Genomic DNA, 27,943 nt, shown 5'->3' with positions numbered 1-27,943 from the left:
CTCTTGACCCTCAGGTAAAGGAGGAGCTAGACCGGCTGACAGCCCTGGGGGTCGTTCTTCGCGTTTCTTCTTGTGAGTGGGCTTCACACCTCGTTTTTGTCAGGAAGTCCTCGGGAAAATTACATCTTTGTGGCGATTTCAAGGCCACCATTAATTCCCAATTGGTGGGGGACACCTATCCTTTGCTTTGTGCTGATGAATTGTTCTCCGCCGTGGCGGGAAGCCAATATTTTTCGAAAATTGATCTTTTGGATGCTTATCATGAGATACCACTTGATGAGGACTCCAAACAGCTGGCGGTCATCAACACCCCGTTTGGCCTTTACTAATACCAGCGGTAGGCCTTCGGAATATCCACTGCCCCAGCGATATTCCAGCGTTATCTTGAGCATGTCACGTGGACACTCCCTCATTGTATTAATTACCTGGATGACATAATTGTCACAGGCCGCAGCATGAAGGAACACTTGCACAATCTTCTCACCCTCTTTCTCAAATTCAGGTCTGTGGGCTTGCGTTGCAACCTGCATAAGTCAAACTTCTCTTCCAACCGTCCATTGGGTATGTGGGCTACATCTCTCGGCACGGGTCCAGCCACTAGGAAGTTTGGTCCAAGGTATCATCGACCTTCCTCAGCCCACTTCGCTGAAAGAGTTAAAAGCTTTTTTAGGCAAGATAGCCTATTACCACCGCTTCATTCCCAGGGCTTCCACCACAGCCCGCCCCCTGTACTGCCTTCTGCGCAACGGTGTTCCTTTTGATTGGTCGCCTGCATGCGAGTGAGCGTTTGCCTCGTTGAAGGGCCTCCTCATGTCAGCGCCTTGTTTGGCTACCTTTGACTCCCATAAGCTGTTGGACCTGGCTACAGATGCTTCGCAGTATGGGGTGGGGGCGGTCCTGGGCCATCGCAACACAGATGGTTCCGAGCAACCCCTGGCGTTTGCGTCTAAAACTCTTAGACCCGCACAGGCCCATTACTCCCAGGTGGAAAAAGAGGCTTTGGCCATTGTCTACACTGTTATCAAGTTTCACCCTTTCTTGTGTGGCACGAAGTTTGTTAATCACTGACCATAAGTCATTAATATGGTTATTTGGCCCCGCCTCTCAGATTCCGGATAGGGCGGCCCACAGACTACAGCGCTGGGCTTTGTTCCTCTCTAAGTACCATTATGACATTCATTTTCGCCCTACTGGACAGCATGCGAATGCCGACGCTCTTTCCCATCTTCCTGTGGGCCTGGATCCTACCTTCGATCGAGAGGAGATTATGTGTTTTCATTTGGATGTGGCGTCCCGCCAAGCGGTTGATGGCTTCCCGATCACTAGTTCTCGAGTCGCCAGGGAAACGGCAGTTGACCCGGTTCTCCATCAAGTAGTTTGCCTCATTCAGCAGGAGTAGTCATCCCGCCCTTCAGGCCGGGCCTCGTACCCTCTTCGTAATTATTTTATTCTATGAGACCACCTCTCGGTCTTGGAAGGAGTTCTCATTCTGGCTACCGATGATACAGCTCCTCGCGTGGTTGTTCCTGCAAGTTTACGAAGGGATGTCCTCACGTTATTACATGCAGGGCACTGGGGTGTTTCCCGTACTAAAACCTTGGCTCGCAGACACATGTACTGGCCTGGTATTGACAAGGAAATTGAGCACTTGGTGGCCGCCTGTTCCCAGTGTGCAAGCCAACAGGCATCTCCCAGTGCAGCATTCTCTTCATGGCCTCCGGCAACCCAAGCATGGGAACGTGTTCACATCGATTTTGCGGGCCCGTTTGTCAGTGGCTTTTGGCTCATTGTCATTGGTGCTTATTCCCGATTCCCATATGTGGTTTGCTGCTCCTCAACCACTTCAGAAGTTGCAATCCAGGCACTAGCAAAAATCTTTTCTGTAGAAGGTCTGCCAATCACCCTGGTCTCGGACAATGGACCGCAGTTTATTTCGCAGACCTTCCAGGATTTTTGTAGGCGCTTCAGTATTCAGCACGTTTGCTCTCCCCCCTTCCATCCACAATCGAATGGGGAAGCTGAGCGCATGGTGCGCACATTTAAGACGCCGATGAAAAAGTATGCGCACAAAATTCTTGCGGAGGAGGCATTGACATTTTTCCTGACGGCCTACCAGACCACACCAATGGGAGAACGCAGCCCCGCAGAGCTCCTCCATGGGTGCCAACCTAGGACTGTGCTGCAACTCCTCCAGCCTGGTCCTCGCCAGTCTTCGCAAAACTTAGTACCTGGCTTTCCACTGGGTATGTCGGTCTGGGCACGTGGGTTTGGTCGCAATCCACGTTGGATACCGGAAGTGGTCCTGCGCCGAAATGGCCGCCGGCTTTATACCTTGCAGGCGGAGGACCAGGTGGTACGTCGTCACCAAAATCAGCTACGTCCACGTTTGGGCACCCACCCTCCGACCTCTTGGACACCGGCTTCCCCATTGCCGGCACTCTTGTTGGTTTCTAAGGGGATGTTTCCACCTCTCCCCGCAGTGACTCTGCTGCACTGCAATGGTCCTCAGCCTTAGTAGCCTCCAGTAGCTCCAGCACTGGCATCGCCATCGTTAGCGATGCCCCAGCGAGAGCCGGCCCCCTTCGCAGGCCCAGTTTCTCAGGAGGCTGGTTCACCTGTGGTCGTCCCTTCCCCATCGTCCCCGCCATTGGGTCTTGCCCCTCCCGAGGTGGAACGGGATCCGGAGTTCAACAGCTTGTCGCCCATTCTGTCCTGGGCTCCGGTGGTGGGACGATGGGGAGCCTCTTCGTGTGGGTCACTTCCAGCCGTATTCGAAGGTTCTGGCTCGAGGGTTGGCAGATCCCCTTGACTCTGGCCTTCCCATGGATGTGGAGGTCATCACTCCTGCCCGACGCTCCACCTTCCGACGCAATGGATCACATTGGCTTCATGCCTCGAAGGAGGAGGAGTGCCACCAGAAAGATCACGGGTGGCGCACATCGGCACGGCGCGTCGCGGACGGTAGTTGCCGCAAGTAGAGTCCCACCAGAGGGCACACAAGAATTTGGACGCGACCTCTGCCGGCGTAGCAACAACAGCAACAACAACAACTCGGGCAGCATGGGCCGTGCCCAGTCAGTTAACATCGGGCATGCCTAGGACACAGTCCTGGTCTACGCTAAGTGAAGTGCGATGTAAATGTGAACAGTGTTGCTACAACTGTTATCAAAAATAAGTGTTGCAGTGAAGTGGAATTAAATTGGAGGATGCTTGAGGGAATTGGATTAGGAAATGAGATACTAAAAGTAGTAGATGTGTTTTGCCATTTGCTCAGCAGACTAACTGATGATGGCCAAAGTAGAGAGAATGTAAAATGCAGACTGGCAATAACAAGAAAAACATTTCTCAAAAAAGAGGATTTTGTTAACATCTAATATCAATTTAAGTGTTAGGAAGTATCTTGTGAAGGTATTTGTCTGGAGTGTAGCCTTGTACATAAGTGAAATGTTGCTAATACCAGGTCAGTTACGAAGAATATAGTGCTACAGAACAACAATGAAGATGAGATAGACAGGTCAAATAATAATGACGTGTTACTGATTTGTGAGAAATTTATGGTACACTGGGGCTAAAAGAAATTAAAATTTGTAGATGAGTGGCTGGCATAGCTGACTGTTATTTAGGGACTTGGGTTCAATTCCCAGTTCTGCCAAGAATTTTCTTGATTGCACCAGGCTGCAATCAGCCTCAGAAGGCCAACTGAGGAGCTACTTGACCTCGTGTTGGCATCTGATCACTCTCTCAGCATACAACGGCACGACAGTCAGTTGGACGTGATTGGCCTGTGTAGTGCCAGAACACAGAACTTTACCTTTACCATTACTTTTACCTGTGAGTAAAAGAAGGGATTGGCTGGTAGACACATCCTGAGACATGAAGGAATTTTCAATTTGGTAATGGAGGGAAGTGTGCTGGTAAATACTGTAGAGGGAGACCAAGAAATGAATCCAGAAAGTAGTTTGAAATGGGTGTAGGCTGGAATAGTTATGTAGAGATAAAGAGGCTCGCACAGGACAGACTACTGCCAAGACTGCTTTGAACTAGTCTTCAAACTGCGGACCACCACCACCACCACCACCACCACCACCACCAACAACAACAACAACAACAGTGACGGCCCAGCATCCTTTTAGACTTGTCGGAGAACCGGAGGAACTGCACTCCGGCGTTTGTTTTTACCTCCTTATTTTACGATATTTTAAACCAGCATCCGGACCATGTACCTGTATTCACAGATGGCTCTAAACAGGGGGGCACTGTTGGTTGTGCTGTTGTTTTCCCTGATCGAGTCGTCAAGTTACGGCTTCCTGTGGCGTTTACCATCCTCGATGCCGAATTGTTTGCAATCTTGTGGGCATTGGAGCAGATGAGATGTGTTACCAGTCTTAAGTTCCTCATCTTTTCTGACTCCCTGAGTGCCCTTCAGACCTTGCAACACTTGTACCCAGCGGATACGGTCGTCCAGAACATCCATGATGCCCTACTCCACCTGCAACGGCAGGGGAAGGAGGTTTCTTTCTGCTGGGTGCCGGGGCACGTGGGTATTAGGGGAAACGAACTGGCGGATGTGGCTGCCAAAGATGCATGTTCCCTCCCTCACGTTGTTGAATGTGCCGTCCCCCTCCATGCTGTAACCTCCCTTTTGCGTTTTCGTGTTATGCATCAATGGGAAGAGGAGTGGTTGGCAGTTTCTGACAATAAGCTGCGTCTGGTAAAGGCCACTACGCGACCATGGCGTACGTCCTACCAGTCATACAGGCGGGATGAGGTTCTCCTCACTCGCCTCCGCATTGGACACAGTCCCTTCACGCATGGTTTTTTACTCCGGCGGGAGGACCCCCCAATCTGCAGTGCTTGTGGCGTCCAGATTACTGTCCGCCACATTTTACTTGACTGTCTTTTATTCTCTGACCAGAGGGCGGTGGTTTCCTTGCCACCGGATTTGCCCTCTATTTTGCAAGACGACGCAGCGACTGTGGTTAAGGTCTTACGTTTTTGTGTCCTGTCCAATCTGTTGCCTCGGATTTTAGGGAGAAGGTTTTAATGTGCTGCTGGGTGACTGGCTCACCCAGGTTTTAGGTAAGAGGTCCGCCAGTCACGATTACCTCCTTGTTTCCCTTCGGTATCTGTTCTCTTTTCCTTGTGTTTTCTTTCCTTTTTTAGTGTGTTTCTTCTCCTCTTGTTTTGCCTCTGTATGTGCGCATATGGAACTGCGTCAGGCCTGTGTCTTTTAGCCGTTCTCCTTGTTCGGCGTCCGTCTTCGTCCCTTCATCGTTTGTGTTCCTGTTTCTATGCGTTTGGGCGCTGATGACCACGCTGTTTAGCGCCCGTAAACCTCAAACACACACACACACACACACACACACACACACACACACACAGCAATAACAATATAGAAATTATCAACAGTAATGTCAGTTAATTAGTGGATCCTTAATGGCAGTAAGTTGGTGGGTCTTCATTTTCTGTGGTGCTGGCCTGTTTGCTTATTCAAGTACAATATACAAGCAGTAAATGTACTTCTTTTGTTCTGTTACACAGATTAATGGGTACAACACAGCTACTTGCATATTATGTGATCGTACTGAGCGTGGCGCAAAAGTGGTTCTTGGATTAGAAATGGAAGCCAGTGATGTAAGTAATCTTGTGTTTGTGTGTGAAATTACACTCATGACTGAGAGCTCATCCAACAAAACTGTTCTTATTGTACAAATATCACATCTATGTACGTGATGCAAAAACGAGACACAAATTATGTTGTGAAGTGGTCTGTAAAACTGTCCTCATCTGTGCTTATCTTCTCTAGGGTGCAAACCTTACTAGCTGATAGCACCAGAAAAACTTCCAGCATTGTTAAATGGAGAAGTGTTGTTTTGATTTATTAATATTTTATTACTATATCATAGTGACTTGTGGCCTAAATTTGTGTTGTTTACAAATGAGCTGTGCATGGCAAACATGTGGATGAATGAGCCTTGTGTGTGGTTCATACAGTGACCAGCAGTGTGCTCATAATCATTTACAGTCATGGTGTTACCAGATTTCTTTGACAGAATGCTAATGCATGTTGGTGAATGTAGGAAAGATGGAGAATAGTAAAGTACTAGTGTGTATGGCTGTTTGGTTCCAGATGACTATTGCATGATAACTGTGTGTGATTGCTACTAACTGATTTAATTCTGACTTTTTGAGAATTCATTCAGTTGTGCTTCATAAAACGCATACAGTGTGAATGTGCTTTCGTGAAGTCCCAATCGTACATGCAATAGTTATGGAAAGTTAACTTGTAACAAGCTTCTAGACAGAAGTTAGAACATACAAGCATTCAAATGAAGTACATTACGTAAATGTGAATGAAAAATCAACAAAAAAGGGTTGTTAGGAGACATTTGTAGTTCTGCTACAAACCAGTTAGCAACTGGAAATCAATTAGAATAAGTATGGAGCATATGAGTGAAGTGAATGGCATTTTCATTTCTGTTGCAGATCAACACTGAGCTACCAGTTTCAGAGAGATGCATCAAGGAAGAACAGGATGAAACCAAGGATCAAAAGGTAATCTCTGAGTTCCAAAATGGAGTTAATTAAGCTCTATCGTGGTGTTATAATATTACAGTGGTAGTGTCCATATAGATGGCTCTGCTGTAAAGGAAGTGATTTTGTTGTTGTTGTTGTTGTTGCTGCTGCTGCTGCTGCTGCTGCTGCTGCTGCTGCTGTTCTTGTGGTCTTCAGTCTGAAGACTGGTTTGATGCAAGTATCAATGTTAGATGTGCAAGACTTCATCTCTCCGTAACTAGTGCAACCTACGTCTATTTAAACATGCTTACTCTACTACTACTACTACTATTACTATTACCACTTCCCTTTCATGTCCTTCAACTCAAATGATGGGGGTCTGCCTTCTGTACAAGTTGTAGAAAACCTTTCACTCCCTAACTCAATTGATCTTGTTAGGGCAGTGCTGTTGGAGTTTTGGTTTGCTGGCTCAGATGTAGATCTACTGTTGGTCAGAAGTATGTGCCCTTCCTGAAATATTTCAACTTGTAATTTTCAGTTATTGTATGTATACTGTAATGCTTTTGTAAGAGTAATCACCTTTTTTGCAAATTTACATACTGATGCATCTAGGTCATTTTTCTGTTCCAAACAAATGAAAAACACATATGTCAGAAGTAGAGATTGAGATGTGTGAATTTACAGGGTAACCAGAAGGATTGTGAACTGGGGTGGCACCAGTATGTGGATAAGTTAATCAAAAAGTTCTGTTATGCCTTCTTTCATTTGGAAATTTCTCACTGTGTCGAGCTGCAAGCAGAATTGCTTTGTATACTGGATAGATCAAAAATTGATTATTTTATTTGTTATACTTTTATACTGTCACTCAGTAGTGTCATATGGTTAAGACTTATGTAGCAACACAGCTAAGCTCAAAAAAGTGTTTATTTCACTGAAAGATATAATAAGAATGTTGTGCAAAGTAGATAGCTGAACTTCTTGTAGAAGCCTATCAATGGTCTTAGGGATCCTGACACTTAGTTGCTAGTGGACACAAGGAAGGAGATCGAAAGTACTGAAACACTCAGAAACAGAGTAAAAGCAACTCCTATAATTCCAGGATATTTGGATTGTGGAGTGTATATTCTGGTTAACAGTAATGTTACCATTACTTCTCCATTACAGAGACAGCAGATAGTGTTGAGTGAAAAAGTTACATGAAACTTTCTGATAAATTTTGTGTTTTTAACTGAGATTTGAACCTGTCACCTTTACCCTTCACAGTCAAGTGCTGTGCCAACTAACTGTCCAGGCATGACTCGTGACTCACTTTCATAGCTTCCAGCCAGTACATCTTCTCCTACCTGCCAAAGTTACACAATCTCCCGTGCCTACTTTTCAGAATTAGCATTCCTGAAAGAAAGGATGTTATGTAGGCTGTGCCAGGTACTAGGGAGAGTATGTTCAAAAAGAATTTTCATTGTGCAGATGGATTTGTGACAGTTTGAAACTACACTGGGTTAGGACTCAAACACAGAACTGGCAAAAGTGAAGCTGTGAAGGTGGGTTATGAATCATGTCTGGAGGCTGAGATGGTAAGAGCCTTGCTGCAAAAAGTGAAGTGTCCCTGTTTTTAGTCCTGGTCTGACACTTGTTTAATCTTATGGGAAATTTCCAGATATGCACACTTCCCTGCAGAATGAAAGATTAGTTCCGTAAGAAAAGTTACACATTTGGGGAGATAGAACTACTACATAAAAATAACAGATAGGTAGCATATGAAGAGTAACGTTTTTCAAAGTAGTTGTTTTCCTTGTAACATAGACATATAAAAGCTATCTAGAAGTAATTACAATAATTATCAGTGCATGTATGTTAGTGCTAGTCATAAGGTACGGTTATAAGCTTCACAGAAATATCCTGCAGTGGCTGCTTATGCCTGTTAATTGACTCTTTCCACATCACTGAAAGCTCTTCACCAGAATGGACTACACATAACCAGAGTGTGAATGAATAAACGAGTTAATAAATGTTGGCACATTCACAGAATTATTGAGATCCTTGGGAGAGCTAGCTATTTCACCTGCTGCACAAGATGTACGAGATGGGCAAAATACTCTGACTTCAGGGAGAAAGTAATAATTCCTATTCCAAAGAAGACAGGTGCTGACTGTGTGCCTATTACTGAACTGTCAGTTTAATAAGTCATACTTGCAAAATACTGACTCAAATTATTTACAGTAGAGTGAAAAGTTGGTGGAAGCCAATCTTGGGGAAGGTCGGTATGGTTTCCAGAGAAATGTGGGAGGACACAAAGCAGTACTGACCCTATGACTTACCTTAGAAAATAGTTTAAGAAAAAGCAGTCCTACATTTATAGCTTTCATAGATTTGGAAAAAGCTTTAGAGTGACAACTGGAATACACTCTTTGAAATTCTGAAGGTAACAGGTATAAAATATAGATAACATAGGATGATATAAAACATCTACAGAAAGTAGATGGCTGTTTTTAGTCAAGGGGCATGGAAGGGAGTCACGGACCTGCAAGGTTAGGCAACGGCGCTGATGTGCTGCTTCCTGTACTCGAGTAGGCGTGCCAGCCGCAGATTGAATCCGCCTGGTGGACTGATGACAAGGGCCGGTGTGCCAGCCAGCCAGGATGGCAGTTTTCCATATCCCACTAGGTGAATACTTGGCTGGTCCCCAAGTCCCACCTCAGCTACATGACTTGCAGACATTTGAAACAAGTTCGCACTATTTCATGATTTACACTCGATACAGACAGCTGGGATACACTGATTCCGTCCTGGGAGGCATGGGGTGGCAGCAGGAAGGGCATCCGACCTCCCCTTCAAACTAACCTTGCCAAATCCGATTGTAACCATGCTGACCCTGCAAAGCCTGTGGGACAAAGGCATTAGCTAAAGGAAGAAGAAGAAGAAGAAGAAGAAAAAGCTTGACAGTGAGGCACAAGTAGAGAAGCAAGTGAGACAGGATTGTAGCCTATCCCAAATGTTGTTTGATTTCTGCATTGAGCAAGCAGTAAAGGGAACAAATTAATTATTTGGAAAGTGAAGTACAAGGAGGAGAAAGGAAATCTTTGAGGTTTGCTGGTGACTCTGTAATTGTACTAGAGACAGCAAAGGACTTGGAAGAGCCGTTGTACAGAATGCATAGTGCCTTGAAACAAGTTTATAACATGAATGTAAACTAAAGTAAAAGCTAGGGTAAGGGAAAGTAGTCGAAATAAATCGAGTGATGCTTAGGGAATTAGATTAGGTTAGAAACACCAAAAATAGTAAATGGGTTTAGTTATTTGGGCAATTAAATAAGTAGAGAGGATATAAACTGCAGACTGTTAGTGTAGGAAAAGCAATTCTGAAATGAAATATAAACTTAAGTTTAGGACCTATTTTCTGAAGATCTTTATTTGGAATGTAGCCTTGTACCGAAAAAGAAACATGGACAACAAACAGTTAAGAAGAAATATAAGCTCTTGCAATGTCATGGTAGAGAAAAATGAAGATTGGATGAGTAGATCAGATAATTGGGGAGATACTGATAATTTGGAGAGGAAAGCAACTTAAGTGAAAGAAGGGTTTGGTTGATTCTATACATCTGAAACATCAAGGCATTGTCAGTTTCTCAGTGGAGTGATGTGTGGGAGAAAACGCCAAGGGATGAACCCAGTAACCACTTTCAAATGGATGTTGACTGCAGTATTCTTGCAGAGAGGAAGGGGCTTGTGCAGGGTAGAGAGGTATGTAGAACTACATCTAACATGTCTTCACACTGAATACAACAACAACAACAACAACAACAACAACAGTGGTCCGTAGTCTTTTAATGATGTAATTTTCCACTTTTGGCGTAACTGTTTTTCTTTTGATAGTTCATTCTTGGCTTATGGGCTGTTGTCAAACATCTTCAAAGTTGTAGTACAAGGTATCGCATAAAGCATAAATGCAGAGTGAAGTCATAGGAAATTGGAGACAGCTACGTAAAGTGTTGTTTCTTCCAGATGGGGTGTTTGTTTATGAATCTGCAAATGTTCACATTTTGTGTTCAGCCAGAGATTTGTATGGTTAGATATATTAGTTATATTGATAGCTCTGCTAACAGAATCAATAAGAACTTAATACTTCCAATAAGGGTATATTACTCTTTCGAGATAGACTATGCAGTTAAAAATGCTGTTCATGCTGCTGTGCATAGTAAAGCTGTTAGTGAACCAATGGAAGAAACATTCGTCACTTTCGATGTAGTCAGTCTATTCAGTAAGGTGGCTATAATAGAAATCTTTGAAACCCAAAAGAATGTATTTAGCATTTAAAAATTTGGATAACAAGAATTGATTAATTTTGGTGTTACTGTGATTGATCTTGTCATTTCATTAATTAAAGTTCCCAGCTGAGAGGTATTAACTATAAGATGATGTTGCTGTGGGTAGTTACATTGTTAGCACACTAACAGATATTTTGGTAAATTACTAATATGGCTAGCAATACTTTTTACCCCAAGAGATGTGTTCACAACACTCTTGTTCTCATTAGTGGACGATTACTGACATTGAGTGTATACTATTGCTGTGTAACAGTGTATTTACAAATATTGATTGTACTATGGAACTAAATAAATAACAAGCTAATAATTTTTTTTGATATGATGACCAAGAATGGCAATAACATCCATAAAATTAAACACTGGAGAATCCAGGATGAAATGTAACAATATTATGAGAAGGAAAGTTGCTACTCTCTCTCTCTCTCTCTCTCTCTCTCTCTCTCTCTCTCTCTCTCTCTCTCTCTCTCTCTCTCACTCACACACACACACACACACACACACACACACACACACACACACACACACACGTGTGTGTGTGTGTGTGTGTGTGTGTGTGTGTGTGTGTGTGTATTGTTGATAAAAGCAATTGGCCAAAAGCTCTTAAGTGTGAAAATGTTTTTGTTGTGCCTATCAGTGACTCAGCATCTCTGTTACATGGTAACAACTCTACTGCTCATAATATTGTTGCACCCATAAAATTGTAATATATTGGAAATGAACCTGCACTAACTGTATAATCTTTGATTGTTTGCAACACATATAGATACATATGTAATTCTTTTTCACTCCATGGTAAACAATGGTTAACCTCCATTAGGACAAAAATAGCTTTGCTAAAGAATTATATACACCAAAAACAGCAGCTAATGACAGTTGGGTGCCAGTATTTTACATAAAATGTATACTACAAAATAATGGAATAAGAACAAAAAATAGAAAAATAAACCACAATGATATGAGAAATAAAACCAGGAAAATACATATACATTGATTTGTCTTACTGTGGTGGCACATCAGACAGAATAGGCCAGATAACAAGAGATGGAAAATAGTTGGCCACACTGCCCACAAAATAAAATCATTTACACTCTCAGGAATTTATAGAATCAGATGTGAATCTGAGTGTCTCCTAGTGCTCAAACAAGGAAATGTTTACTCACATGATTCAGAGAGCACACAAACACAAGTGAAATCCCTGGACCAGCAGGACAGAGCAGGTGTGGAAAGGGGCCAAAATAAGTTCCTGTCAGTTACACTCAAGATATAAATTTTATTAGTTAAAACACACAATAACATAAGCAAGAATTAAACATTCAAGGTTTCGACGAAAGAGCTCTTTTGATTTGATTTAAATTGGCAGGAAGCCACACATGAAAATCCAGGGCCCAAGGCCTAAGCAGGGAATTGAGGTACAAGAGGTCTTCTGGACGTTTCACTTCTTTCAAATATTTTTTTTTTTTACTTTAATACACAGTAAGCAAGAACAGTGTTATGGCTTAAGGCTAAAACAAAGATTTTCAATGTTAATTCTAAATAGGCTGAAACCCGACTGTGGTCCGCATATCAACCAAACAATTTAACATCTTAAAGCTTAGGAAGAGAGGCTTCCAGTTTAACAGGCTGAGGGCCTTAGCTTAAAACATTTCATGCAAACTCTGCAGGAGGCTTCATACTAAAGAATAATGATGTTATGACTTAAGCATTTAAATAAGCTAAAACTCAATTGAAGGCCACACACAGTACTTAAAAATAAAAGGAGATCACTATGTAAAACCAGAAGGGGCGGTGCTCAGAAGGTTCCAAGGGTCAGGCTGGGAAGTAACACTAATGCACTCTTAGATGAGACAGGCAGCCTGACCAACAAGCAGTTAATCAAAGGCAACACAACAAAGGGACGGTTCACGACCGACTTTCAATCTCATCGATTTCCAACAGTCAGCCCCAAATGCACAGACAGTTTAAAATATCAGCTGATGAAGAGTAAAACAAGATACCAATAACTTCAAAATCGGCCTCATCAAGATCAAGGCATCAAACCCCACTGAAGACAAGTTTAAAAGAATGCCAAAATCCGCAAATCACAACTGCCAGGTCACTTAGGGAGGCTGCAGATTCTAAGCAACAAAACACATGACTTGTTATCACACTGGTCATAGACTGAGAAAACAACAATCAACAAAAATGAACAAATTGTAACAGTCGAGTTTTAAGAACAAGTAACTAATTACTCAACTTGAGGATACTGCTTCGGAAGAAAACGAAAGGTCGCTTACACAGCTAGCGCCTTCAAATGCAACAGCACGTGCCTGCCGCCAAAAGCCCCAACCTGGCTTCGTGCTGTGGAGACTGCATCGCTGCGCAATTCCAACGATCCAACAAGGTCCAACCACATCCCAACTTGGAAATTGGTGTTTGTCATGAGGATCTAAGACGGTGTCGACTGGGACGACTGGCCGAACAAACTACCAATGGCAGCCCGCCTTGACCTGCAGCAGTCCCGGCGAGTACTAACACCATACGGACACGACCATTGCTGGCTGCCAACTCTTCCCCGACTGATACTAGTGTCAGTGCTCAGCAGACCACATGTTACCGTCCGATGAGCAGGCGACCGACTGACCAACGGCTTTTCATCTGCTTCGACCACGGTTCCAGAGCGTACTTCCACTGTGCAGACCCATCTGCTACTGACTGCCAACACCATAACCGACTGTTGCTCCCAACTGAACTGACTTCCTTCAGGTGGATGACGTCCTGGAGACACTGGCTCAGACCCAAACATGCAGAGGGAACACAACCAACATCTCTGCGCAGGATGGACCCAAATACACGTCGTCGATTACATGAGCGACCGAATGACCAATCAACAGTTCTCCCCGCTGGCACTGGCTGTGCAGACCTCACTGGGGCTCCGTCCCCGACTGCACTGCTGCTGCATCCCAACTGTCCTCCTGATCCATCCCCGACTTCACTGCTGGGCCATCTCCAACTGACTTCCAGACACACAACAACCCGGTAATATGATTGGTTGCTCCAGAGATGGTACGACAATGCACTTATCGATAAACACTTCTGCTGCCACTCATGGGCAAGTAAGGCAGAAGTTAGTGATGCCAGTAGATGGAATAAGAAAACGAGGTGGCAGTACTTTAAAAGAAGATGACAAACAATAAATGGCGTGAACATGAGCCACGCACGGCTCAACAAGTGAGAATTGTAAATCCTCATTTAGTGGACATTTGTGTTGCTACAACTACAACACCAATAGGATGACTTGCATAGCTCAACTTGCCCTTTTCTTATAAGATTTCCAGTAAGCCATGAGTGAAAAACAACGGTGTCTATATTTCTAGGTTTCAAGAAAGCATCCGACACTGTATCTCACCGCAGACTTAAAAATGGCTCGAGAATACAGAATATTTTCTTGGGTATGCAAGTGGCTCCAAGACCTCTAAAGTACTAGTCCAGTCAACGAAGACAAAAAGAGGTTTATTAGGGGGGAAAACTTAGGTAGTCACCAGATTTTGCATAGTGCAGTGAAGGAATGTCCTGAACAATGTACTAAAAGTCCTGACTGGTGGGTGTGAGAGTTGGGATGTGGTGGCATTTAAAGGTCACTCTTTTATGTTTTTTTTTATTTTTTTCAAATAACTCAAAGACAAAATGTTGCCCAGTACAAAATTAAACTGCTTAAAATTTCCTACAAAAAAGGCCATATTCACTTTTTCTGTATATTATAAAAAAATATTGAACTAATGGTATAAAATTCGTATTTATCTGTAAATGAAGTGGATTAAAAATGGATGTGGGTACCATGTCCAAGTCCAGCAGAGCCATATTGAAAGATAAATTATGTTCTAGGTGTGTAACAGGGTGGAGGAGGGAAACTGGTGTGGTAGAAATGTCAGGGAAGATAGAGTGCCAGAATGTGTTTACCCGTTTCTCTTCTTCATAGCCCACAAACTGAAGGTTGAGCAATGATTTCCCACTCTATCTATCCATCTACGTCACAAGCAACTACAGGATGTAGCTATAATGACCCTCCATATTTGCTTTATGAATCTGTGGCAGTGCAGTGTGCATAACTGCCTGGGAGGTGTTTGTTTTCCGCAGAGTATGTTAACTCTACATGGGAAGCAGATATGAATTACTATTGACACCAATGCAAATAATGAAGCAGGACAGAATTTACGTACATTTCTGCACACTGATTTACATTACCAGAGGGGAAATTGATTTTTAGTCATCCTGTATGGCAGCTGTAATGTTCCATTGGGAAATGTTACTTCCTCCACCATGGGCACTGCTCGATTTTCAATTTAGAGAGACTATGTCTCCAGCATTTTGTGTCCAGGTCTTATATGACAAAGTAACTTTCTTGAACACAAGATTATCATAGTTATTTAAGTTTATTGAATATCTATGTATTTGCAGTTGTTAAGTGAGCTGTTATGTAAAATACAAACTAAACAAATGGGAACGTATGGTGATGTAAGTGGCATATGTAGTGTTGAAGGGAAAGGGATTGGTCTGGTATATATGAGACATTGTTGCTTATTTTGAAACGATGTAATTATGTTTGTCACTTGTTGGTGAATTAATGGAGGACCAGTATATCTTGCAAGATGGGTGTGAATATATCTGATGGAATGGGACTAATTCTGCTCTAGTTTAGAACAGAATCTGCTGTAATGCATTGCTTGACAACACCTATGTTACCTACTTCTGTTGCAGAGGGATACAGTTTAAACCTCTTGAACTATTCAGACTTAGGGAGAGTTGAGGCTGAGCCAATGCATTCGATACCCCTCATGCTGTGAAAAGTATTGGTGATAGTGATGGTAGAGACAATGAAATTAACATTTTCAGATACATATTAAAACATGTTACACTTGGGGGCCGGCTCTTCAGTGTGATAGACAGTTGACAGCTCCAAGTGTTGAACTCTTTATAAAATAGCTCACTTAGCAGCTAAAAATAAGTACTCACTTAGTAAACAGAAAATAACTCTACTGTGTGAAGTGAACATGAACTCGGTTATTTGTCTACTTACTCAAGGTAAGTAGACAGAAAATGATGGGGAGGTGTAGTCTGTCTGTAAACTAAAAATCAACCAGCGTTTGTGATGGAGGAAGTTGCGTTTAGCCAGAAGAACACACAAGCTACCATACTGGATGACTACAAACCATTTTTCCCTCCCACAGTGTAGAACAATGTGGAGGGATTTACATAGCTTTTGTCCATATGCATTGCTATTAGTAACTCAGATCTGCATTCCATGTAAAGTTTGATTAATATGGTGTGCAATGGAGAATCTGTATAACTTAATGAAACACCCTTTAGTTAATTTTTATGATTTAGTGGCATTGATGATGCGGAATCATCTGCTTGACATTGTGCAGACTGGTGAAGGAAGAAAGATTGTGAACTTGATCCAGCAACCCACCTTCCCTCTTGCTTCTGTACCACAGATCTTCTACCCTCACTGTTACATCCCCAGAGCACAGTTTATCCCTTGATAGAGCTGTACTGAACTTGGATGTCATACACACATTTAACATTTGCTTTTAATCCACTTCATTTAAAGATAAATATTAATTTTACACCCTTAAAACAATATTTCTAAATAATCTGCTCTTTTCCCATACCTGCAACATTGAAACAGTTAGTCTTAGAAAAAAAAATTGATTAGCACTTTTTCTGTAAGAAATTTAATGTAGTTTAACTTAGAACAGGGAAACACTTTCTCTAGTAGCTGTGGTTTTAGAGTTATTCAAGACAAGAAAAAAAAGGCCTCAAACACCCCCTCCCCACCCAAATGCTCGCACCCCACCAATCAGAATTTTTATTTTATGTTGTTCATGACACTTCCTCCTAACACTGTGCAAGAATTGGTGACTACATGCTTTTTTCCCCTCCAATTTCCTTCATTGACTGGGCTATAAAAGAATCCAGTACACTGTCCTGGATAGTGACTGTTCATCAGAGGCAAAGGTAGCATTATGAGTGTCCCAGGGAAGAGTGGTAGGACTGCTCTTGCCCTCTGTATACATAAACGGTCCAGGACGTAGTGTGAGCTACAATCTGTGATTGCTGAAAATGCTACAGTGTACAGGAAATTGTTGTCATTCAGTGACTGTACAATGGTACAGGATGACTTGGACAAGATTTTTATTTGTTGTGGGGATTTGCAACTTACTTGAAGTGTAGAAAAATGTAAACTAATGCAGGTAAGTATGAAAAACAATGCTGTAATGTTTGAATATGGTATTTGTGGTGTGCTGCTTAAACCAGATCTGGCAATTAAATATATGGGTGAAATGGAACATACACTTAAGGTTGGTTGTAGGGAAGGCAACTGGTTAGTTTTGTTTCATGTGGAGAATTCTTGGAAAGTGTAGCTCATTTATAAAGGAAACTGCATACAGAACATCAGTGCAATCCATTCTTGAACATTACTCAAGTGTTTGGGTTCCCCACCTGGTCGGTTTAAACAGACCTTGAAATATTTCATGTGTGGTGCTAGATTTCCTATGGTAGGTTTGATCAAATGTAAATGGTTATGTAAATGCTCCATGAACTCAAGTGGGAATTCATGGGGAAATGATGTTTTTGCAAAACACTGTTGTGAAAGTTAAGAGAGCTGGCATTTGTGACTGACCACAGAATGATCCTATTAACACCACCACACATCCTCCGTAAGGTCAGTAAAGACGAGTTGAGAGAAATCGGATCTTGTTGGGAAGCAGCTGATTTCCCCTCACTACATTTGTGATGGGAAGAGGAAGGAAAATGACTAATGGTGGCATAAGTGACATTCTTCCTGGACGCTGTAGTGGCTTGCAGAGGGTGTAGTTTAGATGTAGATGTAAGCTCACAATTCCATGCATTTGTCTGCCCCCTTAGCTGAGTGGTCAGTATGTCTAACTGCCATGCAGCAGGCCTGGGTTCGATTCCCAGCCAGATCAGAGATTTTCTCTGCTCAGGGACCGGGTGTTGTTTTGTCCTCATTATCAATGTGCAAGTCACCCAATGTGACACCAGCTGGAAAGACTTGAAACTCTGTAGCCAGACTTTCCCAGGTGGGCATGCCTGACTGTCAGTGCCATATGATCATCATCCGAGAATTTGAGTGTAACTTTGTAGTTCAGAGCATTTTTTTAAAATTCTCACCAATATTCACATGGGAAGCATTATTAGAATTTCCCTTCCATAACAGTAATTTATACTCCTAAAATTCTGACTAGAGTTGGATAACATTGTTGAGAATCAGATTTTCAGCACTTGCAGCTGAAATTGCTTTTTGGTATTATTGTCACATGCTATTGAACTGAGAATGTAGAAATTTGGTAGTGGAGGACCAAAGAACAAATTTTGTTTAGCACCTTCTAAAATGGGACACCCGTGAAAATAAAAAGTAACTCAACAGATATTTATCCACTGCTGCAAGAGACCCCTTATGATGTGGATTTGGGAAATTTAGAGAAGTCTCTGAGAATTTAAAATCTGAGACATGCAAATGTTTGCAGTACGTGTTGTTGCACCATGCAAATATTGGACGGGAGACAGAAATTTTGTTAGACTATTGAAATTGTGTACAGATTTCTTAAAATCCTGTTACATGATTTTGTAATCTCAGTGACTGAAGAAATGTTTTGCCAGTCTGCATTTTTTTTTTTTTTTTTTTTTTTTTGGTATTACACTATCATGCATTGCTGTACTGCATCAACTAATGGTTGAGAAAATGTGTTGTAGTGTATCTCTGTTTGGCTTCTCCAGAGGAAAAGATGTACTTTATCTCTCTATGAAGAGGCAGACTTACAGATGAAGAAGGTGAATAAAGCTGAAAAGACTGTAAGAAGAACAGTGTTCAATGAAGTGCAAATTAAAACTTTGTCAACCAATCATTCTGAAATTTCTTAGAATTTGTGATCTTAAGTAAAGTCAAAAATCAGGTATTCAGCCACTCAGTGATCATGTTGTCCACGAAAAAAAAGATAGATAGAAGGCTGAAATACGGAGTAGAAACCTGAAATGGCTATATTGAATAAGTGATCACAGGATATCAACTCAACTGAAACTGCCAGTGGAAAGGCAAGAGGATCGGATGAGATCGGAGAGATTGTGTGAAAGAACTTGCTGCCCTTCTAGCAGTAGTTGATCATGTTATGGGAGCAACAAAGGGTACGTAAATGCACAAGATGGCAATACCAACCTAAGAAAATAAATGTGAATGTCGACATCCCACAAAATGTAGGCAGAGAAGTGTTGAAACAGCTGCAGTTTGTATTTGACTCACTCCTCAGTAACTGTGTCAAACTGGGGCTACAGCAGAGCCAATCGATGTCTGTTGCTTTTGTCATTAGCTTGGGCAATGCATTGAACTGGGGCATAGTGCAGAAGCTGTCAGTCTTCCAACAGCAGTATCCATCAGATGAGCAAGCTGTGTCAATTGAAACTTAGGAAGTTCGTGTAACAACACAGATTCCCCTTGCTGTGTTGCCACTATGGCAAGGGGAAAAGAAAAAAGAAAAAAAAAGTGATAAATAAGACCAGATGTAAAAAAAACAACCAAAATGATGACTCCTCAAAACTTAAAGCTCAGAAAGAAAAAATAAAAAAAATTGTCCCATGACTCCATGTGAGAGAGGATTAGACATAGAACTGGAAAGCAAGGCTGCACTATCACAAAGGAAAATGAAAACTGTTGCAACAACCTGCCTCTGTCATTATGAATTAGTTATATCCATGAGTGGTGAAACAAGAAATAACAGTAGGTGTGAGTAATCAACAAGGCTTATTCCTCTGCAAGTGAAGAAAGGAAAACAGAATAAGACAACACTTTACTAAACAAGCTAGCCCTGCCACTGGGACTGCGATCAACAAAGTCTGTGGAACAACCCAATGGCTTGAGTGCCAAGTAGTAGAAGTAAATGAGTAATGCAGTTCCAAGCATTGTTGATAGTCCAGATGAGAGCGTTTTGTAAGTGCATACTCATTCAGTCTGTAGTGCAGTATTTGTTTTGTTTTTAAAACAAGCATCTGTTGGTTTCACAAGCCAGTCTGTCAATCTCTCAGCTGTTCGCTATTGCACATTTCCAGAGTAGCAAGTTACGTATTTAGCATTTCCTGCATTTTTCTAGTAATATATTTCTCAGATTTCATGTTTAAGAGGTTTAATCTCATGTTTCTTAACTGTAAGTGTAAATGCAGGCAGTGGTACAGCAGTTTTCAGTTCTTCTGACCAGCAAGCTGTACAGAATCATAACATGCTGTTGATGGCCATCTCACAGTGTCCATTATGGACAATATAATTATAAGCATCCCTGATGTGGAGAAATAGCTGTAAGTCTTTAAAACAAATAAGTCACCTGGTCTGGGTGGAATCCCAGTTCGGTTCTACGAAGAATATTCTACAGCATTGGCATCTTACTTAGGTTGCATCTATTGTGAATCTCTCACCCAGCACAAAGTCCCAGAAGACTAGAAAAAGGGTGTGTGACTCCAGTACATAAGAAGAGTAAAAGGATGGACTCCCAAAATTACCAGCTAATATCCATAGCATAGGTTTGCTGCAGAATTTGTCAACATATTTTGAGTTCAAATATAATAAATTTCCTTGAGACAAAAACTTCTGTCCATGAATCAGCACAGTTTTAGAAAGCATCACTTGTGCGAAACCCAGCTTTCCCATTTCTCACATGACGTACTGTGAACTATGGATGAAAAGTAACAGGTAGATTCCACAATTCTAAGTTTCCAAAAAGCAGCTGACGTGCCCCACTGCAGACTTAACAAATGTATGAAAAATTGGAATAGGTTCTCAGATATGTGAGTGGCTCAAAGACTTCTTAAGTAATAGAACCCAGTACATTGTTCTACATGCTGAAAGTTCATCAGAGACAAGGATGTCTTCAGAAGTGCCCAGGGTAATGGGATAGGACCACTATTATTATTATTATTATTATTATTATTATTATATCCGTGCAATAAATTGTATGTATGCGCCCTGTTGCTAGATGCTATTATTCAAAATTTTACCGATTCCTGATTTTAGGCAGAAGTGCTCAAATCACTGAACCCTTTATTTGAGGACTTCATTTGCGTATTTGAAGCACAAGAATTGTTTGGCAGCACGGTGTTGGAAATGTCATCACCTATGGTGGTCACTTCTGACACCTGTCAGTCTTCTTTTCTGTTGAACACTGTAAACTAGCTAGCTAAAACACACACACACACACACACACACACACACACACACACACACACACACACACACACACAACTTATAATTAAAGTTAAACTTTCAAAATGTTGTAGAAGTAACACCACTGATCACTATGATGTCAAATTGCAACAGAATATTATCTGAGGAGGAGGAAAACGTATGGCAAAAGGAAAAACTAAAGTGTGGAAATTGATCAGTAGATGATGCTGTTGTGTGAGAATATGTAAATGAAAACACCTGTAATGTGCACGATCCATTGAAGTTGGTATAAACATGATGGGTACATGGCTTTTCCTCCTTTCATGCCTGTGACATTTTCCATGGCTATCTCAATGCAGGATCATGCTCTGCTTGTAAAGTTGTATTACAAGAATGATGACTGTACACACGTCGCTCTGCAGAAATTTCGGATACTGAAGGGTTTAAAAAAAGGCGTTGGTCTGATGGCTGGTGTGGGTCTGGAGAAAATGATTCAGGATTTCAAAAAGGTGGATTCTTTTGGTGTGTAACTAGGTAGAGGGTGTAAACAAATTGGTTCGATATCAGTGGAAGCAGTGGCCACAGCATTGCAGGAGGATACAAGTGGAGGTGTGCAAACGTGTGGTGCAGGGAGACTTGCCTGGACAATGGACATACCCATGAGCACAGTGCGTAAAATCCTACGAAACGTCCATCTTTGTTATCCATTCAAAATTACCCATGTGCATGAGTTGCTTCCTGTTGACTTGCCAGCAAAAGAGACCTTTGCTTCAGAATTTCTTTCTCGCATGGAAATGGACGATGATTGGCCTTGGAAGGTTTTGTGGACAGACAAAGCCAATTTGCATCTGACAGTGTATGTCAATACACAGAATTATCGAATATGGGCAACGGAAAACCCACATGCAAATCAACCAGTACCACATCATCTTGAAAAGGTCACTGTGTGGACTCACAGCGTCATTTATCATAGGACCATATTTTTTCAAAGAGGCAGGTACTTCCGATCCTGTCACCTGTACTGTCACTGGTAAGTGCTATGAGTGTCTTTTACACAACCACATCATTCCAGCTCTCCAACAGTGTGGATGGGATCATTTTTATGCAAGATGGCGCACCTCCACGCTTTACAAATCCAGTTAAGCAGCTGCTGAAGCACCATTTCAGATATGCTAGAATTATCAGCCACCATTTCCCTCAGCCTCGCTGTCCCGATCACCTTACCATAATATGTGTGACTTCTGGCTGAGGGGTATCTGAAAGATGTTGTGTTTAGTATTCCAGTTGCAAACTTAGGTGCACTGAAGGCATGCATTGGGCAACACATTCTGAACGTGATCCTGGGAACACTTTAATCAGTTGTGTTTCTTGATTTCAACTTGTTGCAGAAAATTATGGACAGCAAATTGAACATGTTTTGCGCCAGTCACATGGAAATGAATAATAAGATTTTATTTTGGTTGAGGTTTTTCATGTGGTTTTTGGCCTCAGGACAATTAAAAACTGATTTTTGCCATCCGATGTGATATGACCTTGCTGTCGTGGATGGGCTTTTGTAACTAACAGTATCACACCTGTACACCCATCCACTATGAGTAGTACAGTTTATTTAATGTCAGACTTATGCCTTAGGCATTGTTCTGTGATTCATTTGTCATTTGTAGTCGCCCACTATTAAATTATGGTGCTTACAATGCCATCTATTGCTACGTTTTGTAACTTCTTCAGCCGTACGTTTTCCACCTTCTCCGATAATATTCCGCAGCAATTTGACGTGATTCTGAATAGTGGTGGTATTTCTACACTGCTTTGAAACTTTAATTATAATCACCCTATACATAAATGATTAGGCAATGTGGGGAGTTATCTGTGGTTGTTTGCTGATGTTGATGTTCTGTACAGGAGGGTGTCAGAGTTGATAGGCAAATACAGGATGACTTAGACAAAATTTCTAATTGGTGTGCTGAATGGCAGCTTGCTCTAAATGTAGAAAAATATAAGTTAATGCAGATGAGTAGGAGAAACAAACTTGTAATGTTCAAATACAGAATTGGAGAGCTGCATCAAACCAGTCTCAGGACTGAAGACCACAACAACAACAACAACAATTAACTGTTTTTCCACTATTAGAAAAGTAGATATATTAACTCATTACTCTAAAGTGACTTTACAATCCCTCTTAGATATTGATGTGTTTCACATATTTTGGTAGCTAATATATCTATTATAAATATATCTGTTGGGTCATTCCATGTCAATTCAACCAATTTGAGAAAATGCTCCAGCTGATAGTCTCAGATTTGGCTCAAATTTAGCACACCATTGCTATAAAGTGTGGGGCACTCGTGTACAAAATTTTAAGTTCCCTGCCAATTAGTTCCAGAATTACGGCTTGTGAAAGAAGGTGGTGACCCAGAAATTGCAACCTGCATCTGGCAATCTTATCTTCAGACCCAACTTCAGGTCTTAATAACTTTGGAACTATTCCACACAGTCCAGTGAAATGTTTACAACCCAGTAACATCCACTTAGAGAACACACTCTATGAATCAAAACACCAACAAAATATTTCTGAGGGAAAATAAAAAATTCCAAAATGTGATTAAAAATGTAATATGTTAAAAGGTACATATTGTAGGTGCCCTCTATGCCAAATATAATTCACTCAAAAAGGGTATAAACTTTTTGTGGTAAGCTTGATGTGGCCTAAAGACGCACAGAACTCATCTTCACCATATCAGTCACACAAACAGTTACTTGCACACGAAAATATAAATATTTGAAAAATTACCTGAAGAACATGGATTTTCTAAGTGTGGTAGCACAAAAGGGACAAATAACATGCAAGCCAAATTTCAAACATTGCGTAAGTAGAACATAATATAATATATGGGAAAATTTCAACATGTTATTGCAAGGCATTTGCGTACAATACAAGTTGACAGAGATGTATTAGGTTAATTTTTAACATGATTTAGCAAGTAATAGTGATGATGCAGACAGCTTGTTTCAGATAAAGCTGCAACAATTGTCGGGAACCATTAGGCAACACAAAGTTGAACAATGGTAGTTTTTAGGGACAGAATGAGTCATTGTTAGGCAGGAACAACAAAGCAAACAAACAACAATTACAGGCTATTCATGTTTTTAAGACTAGTTCAGACTGGTCAGTACTTTTGTGGAAAGTCAGTATGGAGGCAGAAGAGGGTACTAGTGGTGCTTTTGTTCAAACAAGTTGCAGTATTGGTTCAAACAAGTTGCAGTATTGGTAGAGCACTAACATCTGAATGTCATAAAACAACATATGGAACAACATGTGGCATTCACTTTGTACTGTACGATCTGGATGAATCGGACCAAGATTTGTTGCTATGGAGATCTGGGATACACCCTGTGGGCACAAGAAGTACAGTTCCAGGAAATTTTAGTGTTTGTTATCATCATTTGAAAGTGTTTCTGGATAAGTATTCTTTCCTACAAAGAAGTTGTTTTGATCCATTTCGGATTCATTAGAAGTGTAGCCTCAGAGGAATTGAAATAAAATCCGCATTGAAAGTGAATCAGTGCATGGGACTTAACATGAAACCAGGACAAAAGTTATGTTCCAGGTGTGTTACACTGCTAAAAAATGGAGAATATTCTGATAGTTTACATAAGTGACGAAGAGTATCAGCCACCTACAATACAGCAGATTAGCAATTAAATACTTCAGTGACTGCTCTTGGTTTGTCTCCCATGAAGACACACAAACTTGGGAAAGGAGACAGGCCCAGCTATGATAGCAGAAAACTACAAGAAGCTCAAATGGAATTAAAACACAAAATAGCTGACACACTAATGGTGGAAGAGGAAGAACTATTTGCTCCAAAAGAACAGAAATCATGCCAGAAATACCCTAATTTGGACAAAATTGGGCATGACTTGAAAGAAAAATGTATCATATCCACACGCCAGAAAAAGTTAGCTATTCTTACCCTTGCGCCTTGCAGCTGGTCTGTTGACTACACTGCAAAGGAATTCAATGTTTCTACATATGTGGTAAAGCAAGCTAGGAAAATAAAAGCAACACAAGGAGTGCTTCCACAACTTCAGCAGGCTCAGGGTAAGCAATTGAGTTCAGAAATAAAGGTGCTAGTGTCGGAGTTTTATGAAAATAATGACTACAGCCGAATAATGCCTGGAAGAAAAAACTATGTAACGGTGAAAATGGGAAATGTACATGTACAGATGCAAAAAAGACTGTTGCTATGCAACATATCAGAACTATATGTGGAATTCAAGGAAAAGTATCCCAATACCAAAGTAGGTTTATCATCTTTTTTCAATCTTCGGCCAAAATGGGTTGAGCCTGTAAGTGCAGGGGGCACACACAATGTTTGTGTATGTCAGACCCATCAAAATGCTAAGCTGATGTTTGCTGCTGTAAAGGATTCTGGTCTGGATTACAAAGGTCCAATGAAGCTGCTAGTGTGTGACGTCAGTTCCTACAAGTGCATGATACACAGGTGTAAAAAGTGTCCTGGTAAGGCAAATCTTGCAGAACACATGAATAACAAATTATATGGTGAACTCCTTATGGATGACGATGAACTTGTTACTTATAAACAATGGACACACATGGAACAAAGCATGGTACAGTGGAAGATTTTGTTGAAATGTGTTGTCAAAAAAACGGACAAACTGACCACACACAGCTTCACAGCAGCAGCACAATTGGCTTATCTCCAGTTTTGTAAGGATAATTTGACACAAGATGAAATTATAGTAATACTAGACTTTTCTGAAAATTATTCATTTATAGTTCAAGGTGCCATCCAAGGATATCATTGGGACAACAGTCAAACATCTCTCCAGCCATTTGCGATTTACTATAGAGGTGAATCAGGTGATGTGTCTGTCATGAACCTGTGAGTTTTTAAGTTTTTAGTGACTGCTTAATTCATGATGCCATTGCATATTCGCACTTTTGCAAATACTCTAGTGATGAGGCAGCTGGTCAGTTCAAAAACTGTAAAAATCTCAAAAATTTATGCATGCAATACCACGATTTTCAGATTCACATAGAATGAAATTTTTTCGCAACAAGTCATGGTAAAAATGTATCTGATGGTATTGGTGCTACCATTAAGCACATGGCATCACGAGCTATTCTGCAGCACCCTATAGGAGGTCACATTCTAACACCTCTTCAGTTATTTACCTGGGTACAGAAAAATACACTCCTGGAAATTGAAATAAGAACACCGTGAATTCATTGTCCCAGGAAGGGGAAACTTTGTTGACACATTCCTGGAGTCAGATACATCACATGATCACACTGACAGAACCACAGTCACATAGACACAGGCAACAGAGCATGCACAATGTCGGCACTAGTACAGTGTATATCCACCTTTCGCAGCAATGCAGGCTGCTATTCTCCCATGGAGACGATCGTAGAGATGCTGGATGTAGTCCTGTGGAACGGCTTGCCATGCCATTTCCACCTGGCGCCTCAGTTGGACCAGCGTTCGTGCTGGACGTGCAGACCGCGTGAGACGACGCTTCATCCAGTCCCAAACATGCTCAATGGGGGACAGATCCGGAGATCTTGCTGGCCAGGGTAGTTGACTTACACCTTCTAGAGCACGTTGGGTAGCACGGGATACATGCGGACGTGCATTGTCCTGTTGGAACAGCAAGTTCCCTTGCCGGTCTAGGAATGGTAGAACGATGGGTTCGATGACGGTTTGGATGTACCGTGCACTATTCAGTGTCCCCTCGATGATCACCAGAGGTGTACGGCCAGTGTAGGAGATGGCTCCGGGTGTTGGCCCTGTGTGCCTCGGTCGTATGCAGTCCTGATTGTGGCGCTCACCTGCACGGCGCCAAACACGCATAGGACCATCATTGGCACCAAGGCAGAAGCGACTCTCATCGCTGAAGACGACACGTCTCCATTCGTCCCTCCATTCACGCCTGTCGCGACACCACTGGAGGCGGGCTGCACGATGTTGGGGCGTGAGCGGAAGACGGCCTAATGGTGTGCGGGACCGTAGCCCAGCTTCATGGAGACGGTTGCGAATGGTCCTCGCCGATACCCCAGGAGCAACAGTGTCCCTAATTTGCTGGGAAGTGGTGGTGCGGTCCCCTACGGCACTGCGTAGGATCCTACGGTCTTGGCGTGCATCCGTGTGTCGCTGCGGTCCGGTCCCAGGTCGACGGGCACGTGCACCTTCCGCCGACCACTGGCGACAACATCGATGTACTGTGGAGACCTCACGCCCCACGTGTTGAGCAATTCGGCCGTACGTCCACCCAGCCTCCCGCATGCCCACTATATGCCCTCACTCAGAGTCCGTCAACTGCACATACGGTTCACGTCCACACTGTCGTGGCATGCTACCAGTGTTAAAGACTGCGATGGAGCTCCGTATGCCACGGCAAACTGACTGACACTGACGGCGGCGGTGCACAAATGCTGCGCAGCTAGCTCCATTCGACGGCCAACACCGCTGTTCCTGGTGTGTCCGCTGTGCCGTGCATGTGATCATTGCTTGTACAGTCCTCTCGCAGTGTCCGGAGCAAGTATGGTGGGTCTGACACACCGGTGTCAATGTGCTCTTTTTTCCATTTCCAGGAGTGTATCTCTGGCATGCAATCATTCTATGTTTTGAAAGATAAGGTGAAATCAGTCGAAGAGTTTGCTCAAAAGCGGACTAGAACACATTAAAACTGTTGCAGGCACAAGGAGACATCATCACTTCTCTCCAGCAGGCTCTGACAATGTGCAGATGAGGAGACTGTCTGGTTATAACTATAGGTTCATGCACAGCATGTGTCTTCACAGTGTGTCTGACACAGGATTCAGAAGCAAAAGCAGCACATACAACCAGGTTGCTATGTTATTGCTGTTT

General features: G+C 42.1%; 1 protein-coding gene across 8 annotated transcripts in view; it reads left to right on the top strand.

Annotated features, from left to right (window-relative positions):
* LOC126295198 (uncharacterized) overlaps positions 1 to 27,943 on the top strand; it is a 289,435-nt gene that overhangs the window by 32,134 nt on the left and 229,358 nt on the right. For 7 of the 8 annotated variants that reach the window (XR_007552409.1, XR_007552413.1, XR_007552408.1 and 4 more), the window contains exons 4-5: positions 5,542 to 5,634; positions 6,487 to 6,555. Coding sequence is in view for 1 of the 8 variants with exons in the window: in XM_049987511.1 (XP_049843468.1) it covers positions 5,542 to 5,634; positions 6,487 to 6,555 (162 nt within the window). In the remaining 7 variants the exon portion in view is untranslated. The remainder of the gene's footprint in view (positions 1 to 5,541; positions 5,635 to 6,486; positions 6,556 to 27,943) is intronic. The other variant, XR_007552414.1, reaches the window with a different exon arrangement.

This window comes from Schistocerca gregaria, chromosome 11, assembly GCF_023897955.1.
Source record: "Schistocerca gregaria isolate iqSchGreg1 chromosome 11, iqSchGreg1.2, whole genome shotgun sequence".
In the NCBI taxonomy this organism is placed as follows: domain Eukaryota; kingdom Metazoa; phylum Arthropoda; class Insecta; order Orthoptera; family Acrididae; genus Schistocerca; species Schistocerca gregaria.
Note: the sequence above shows the minus strand (reverse complement) of the source record. Positions and strands in the feature narration are given on the sequence as shown.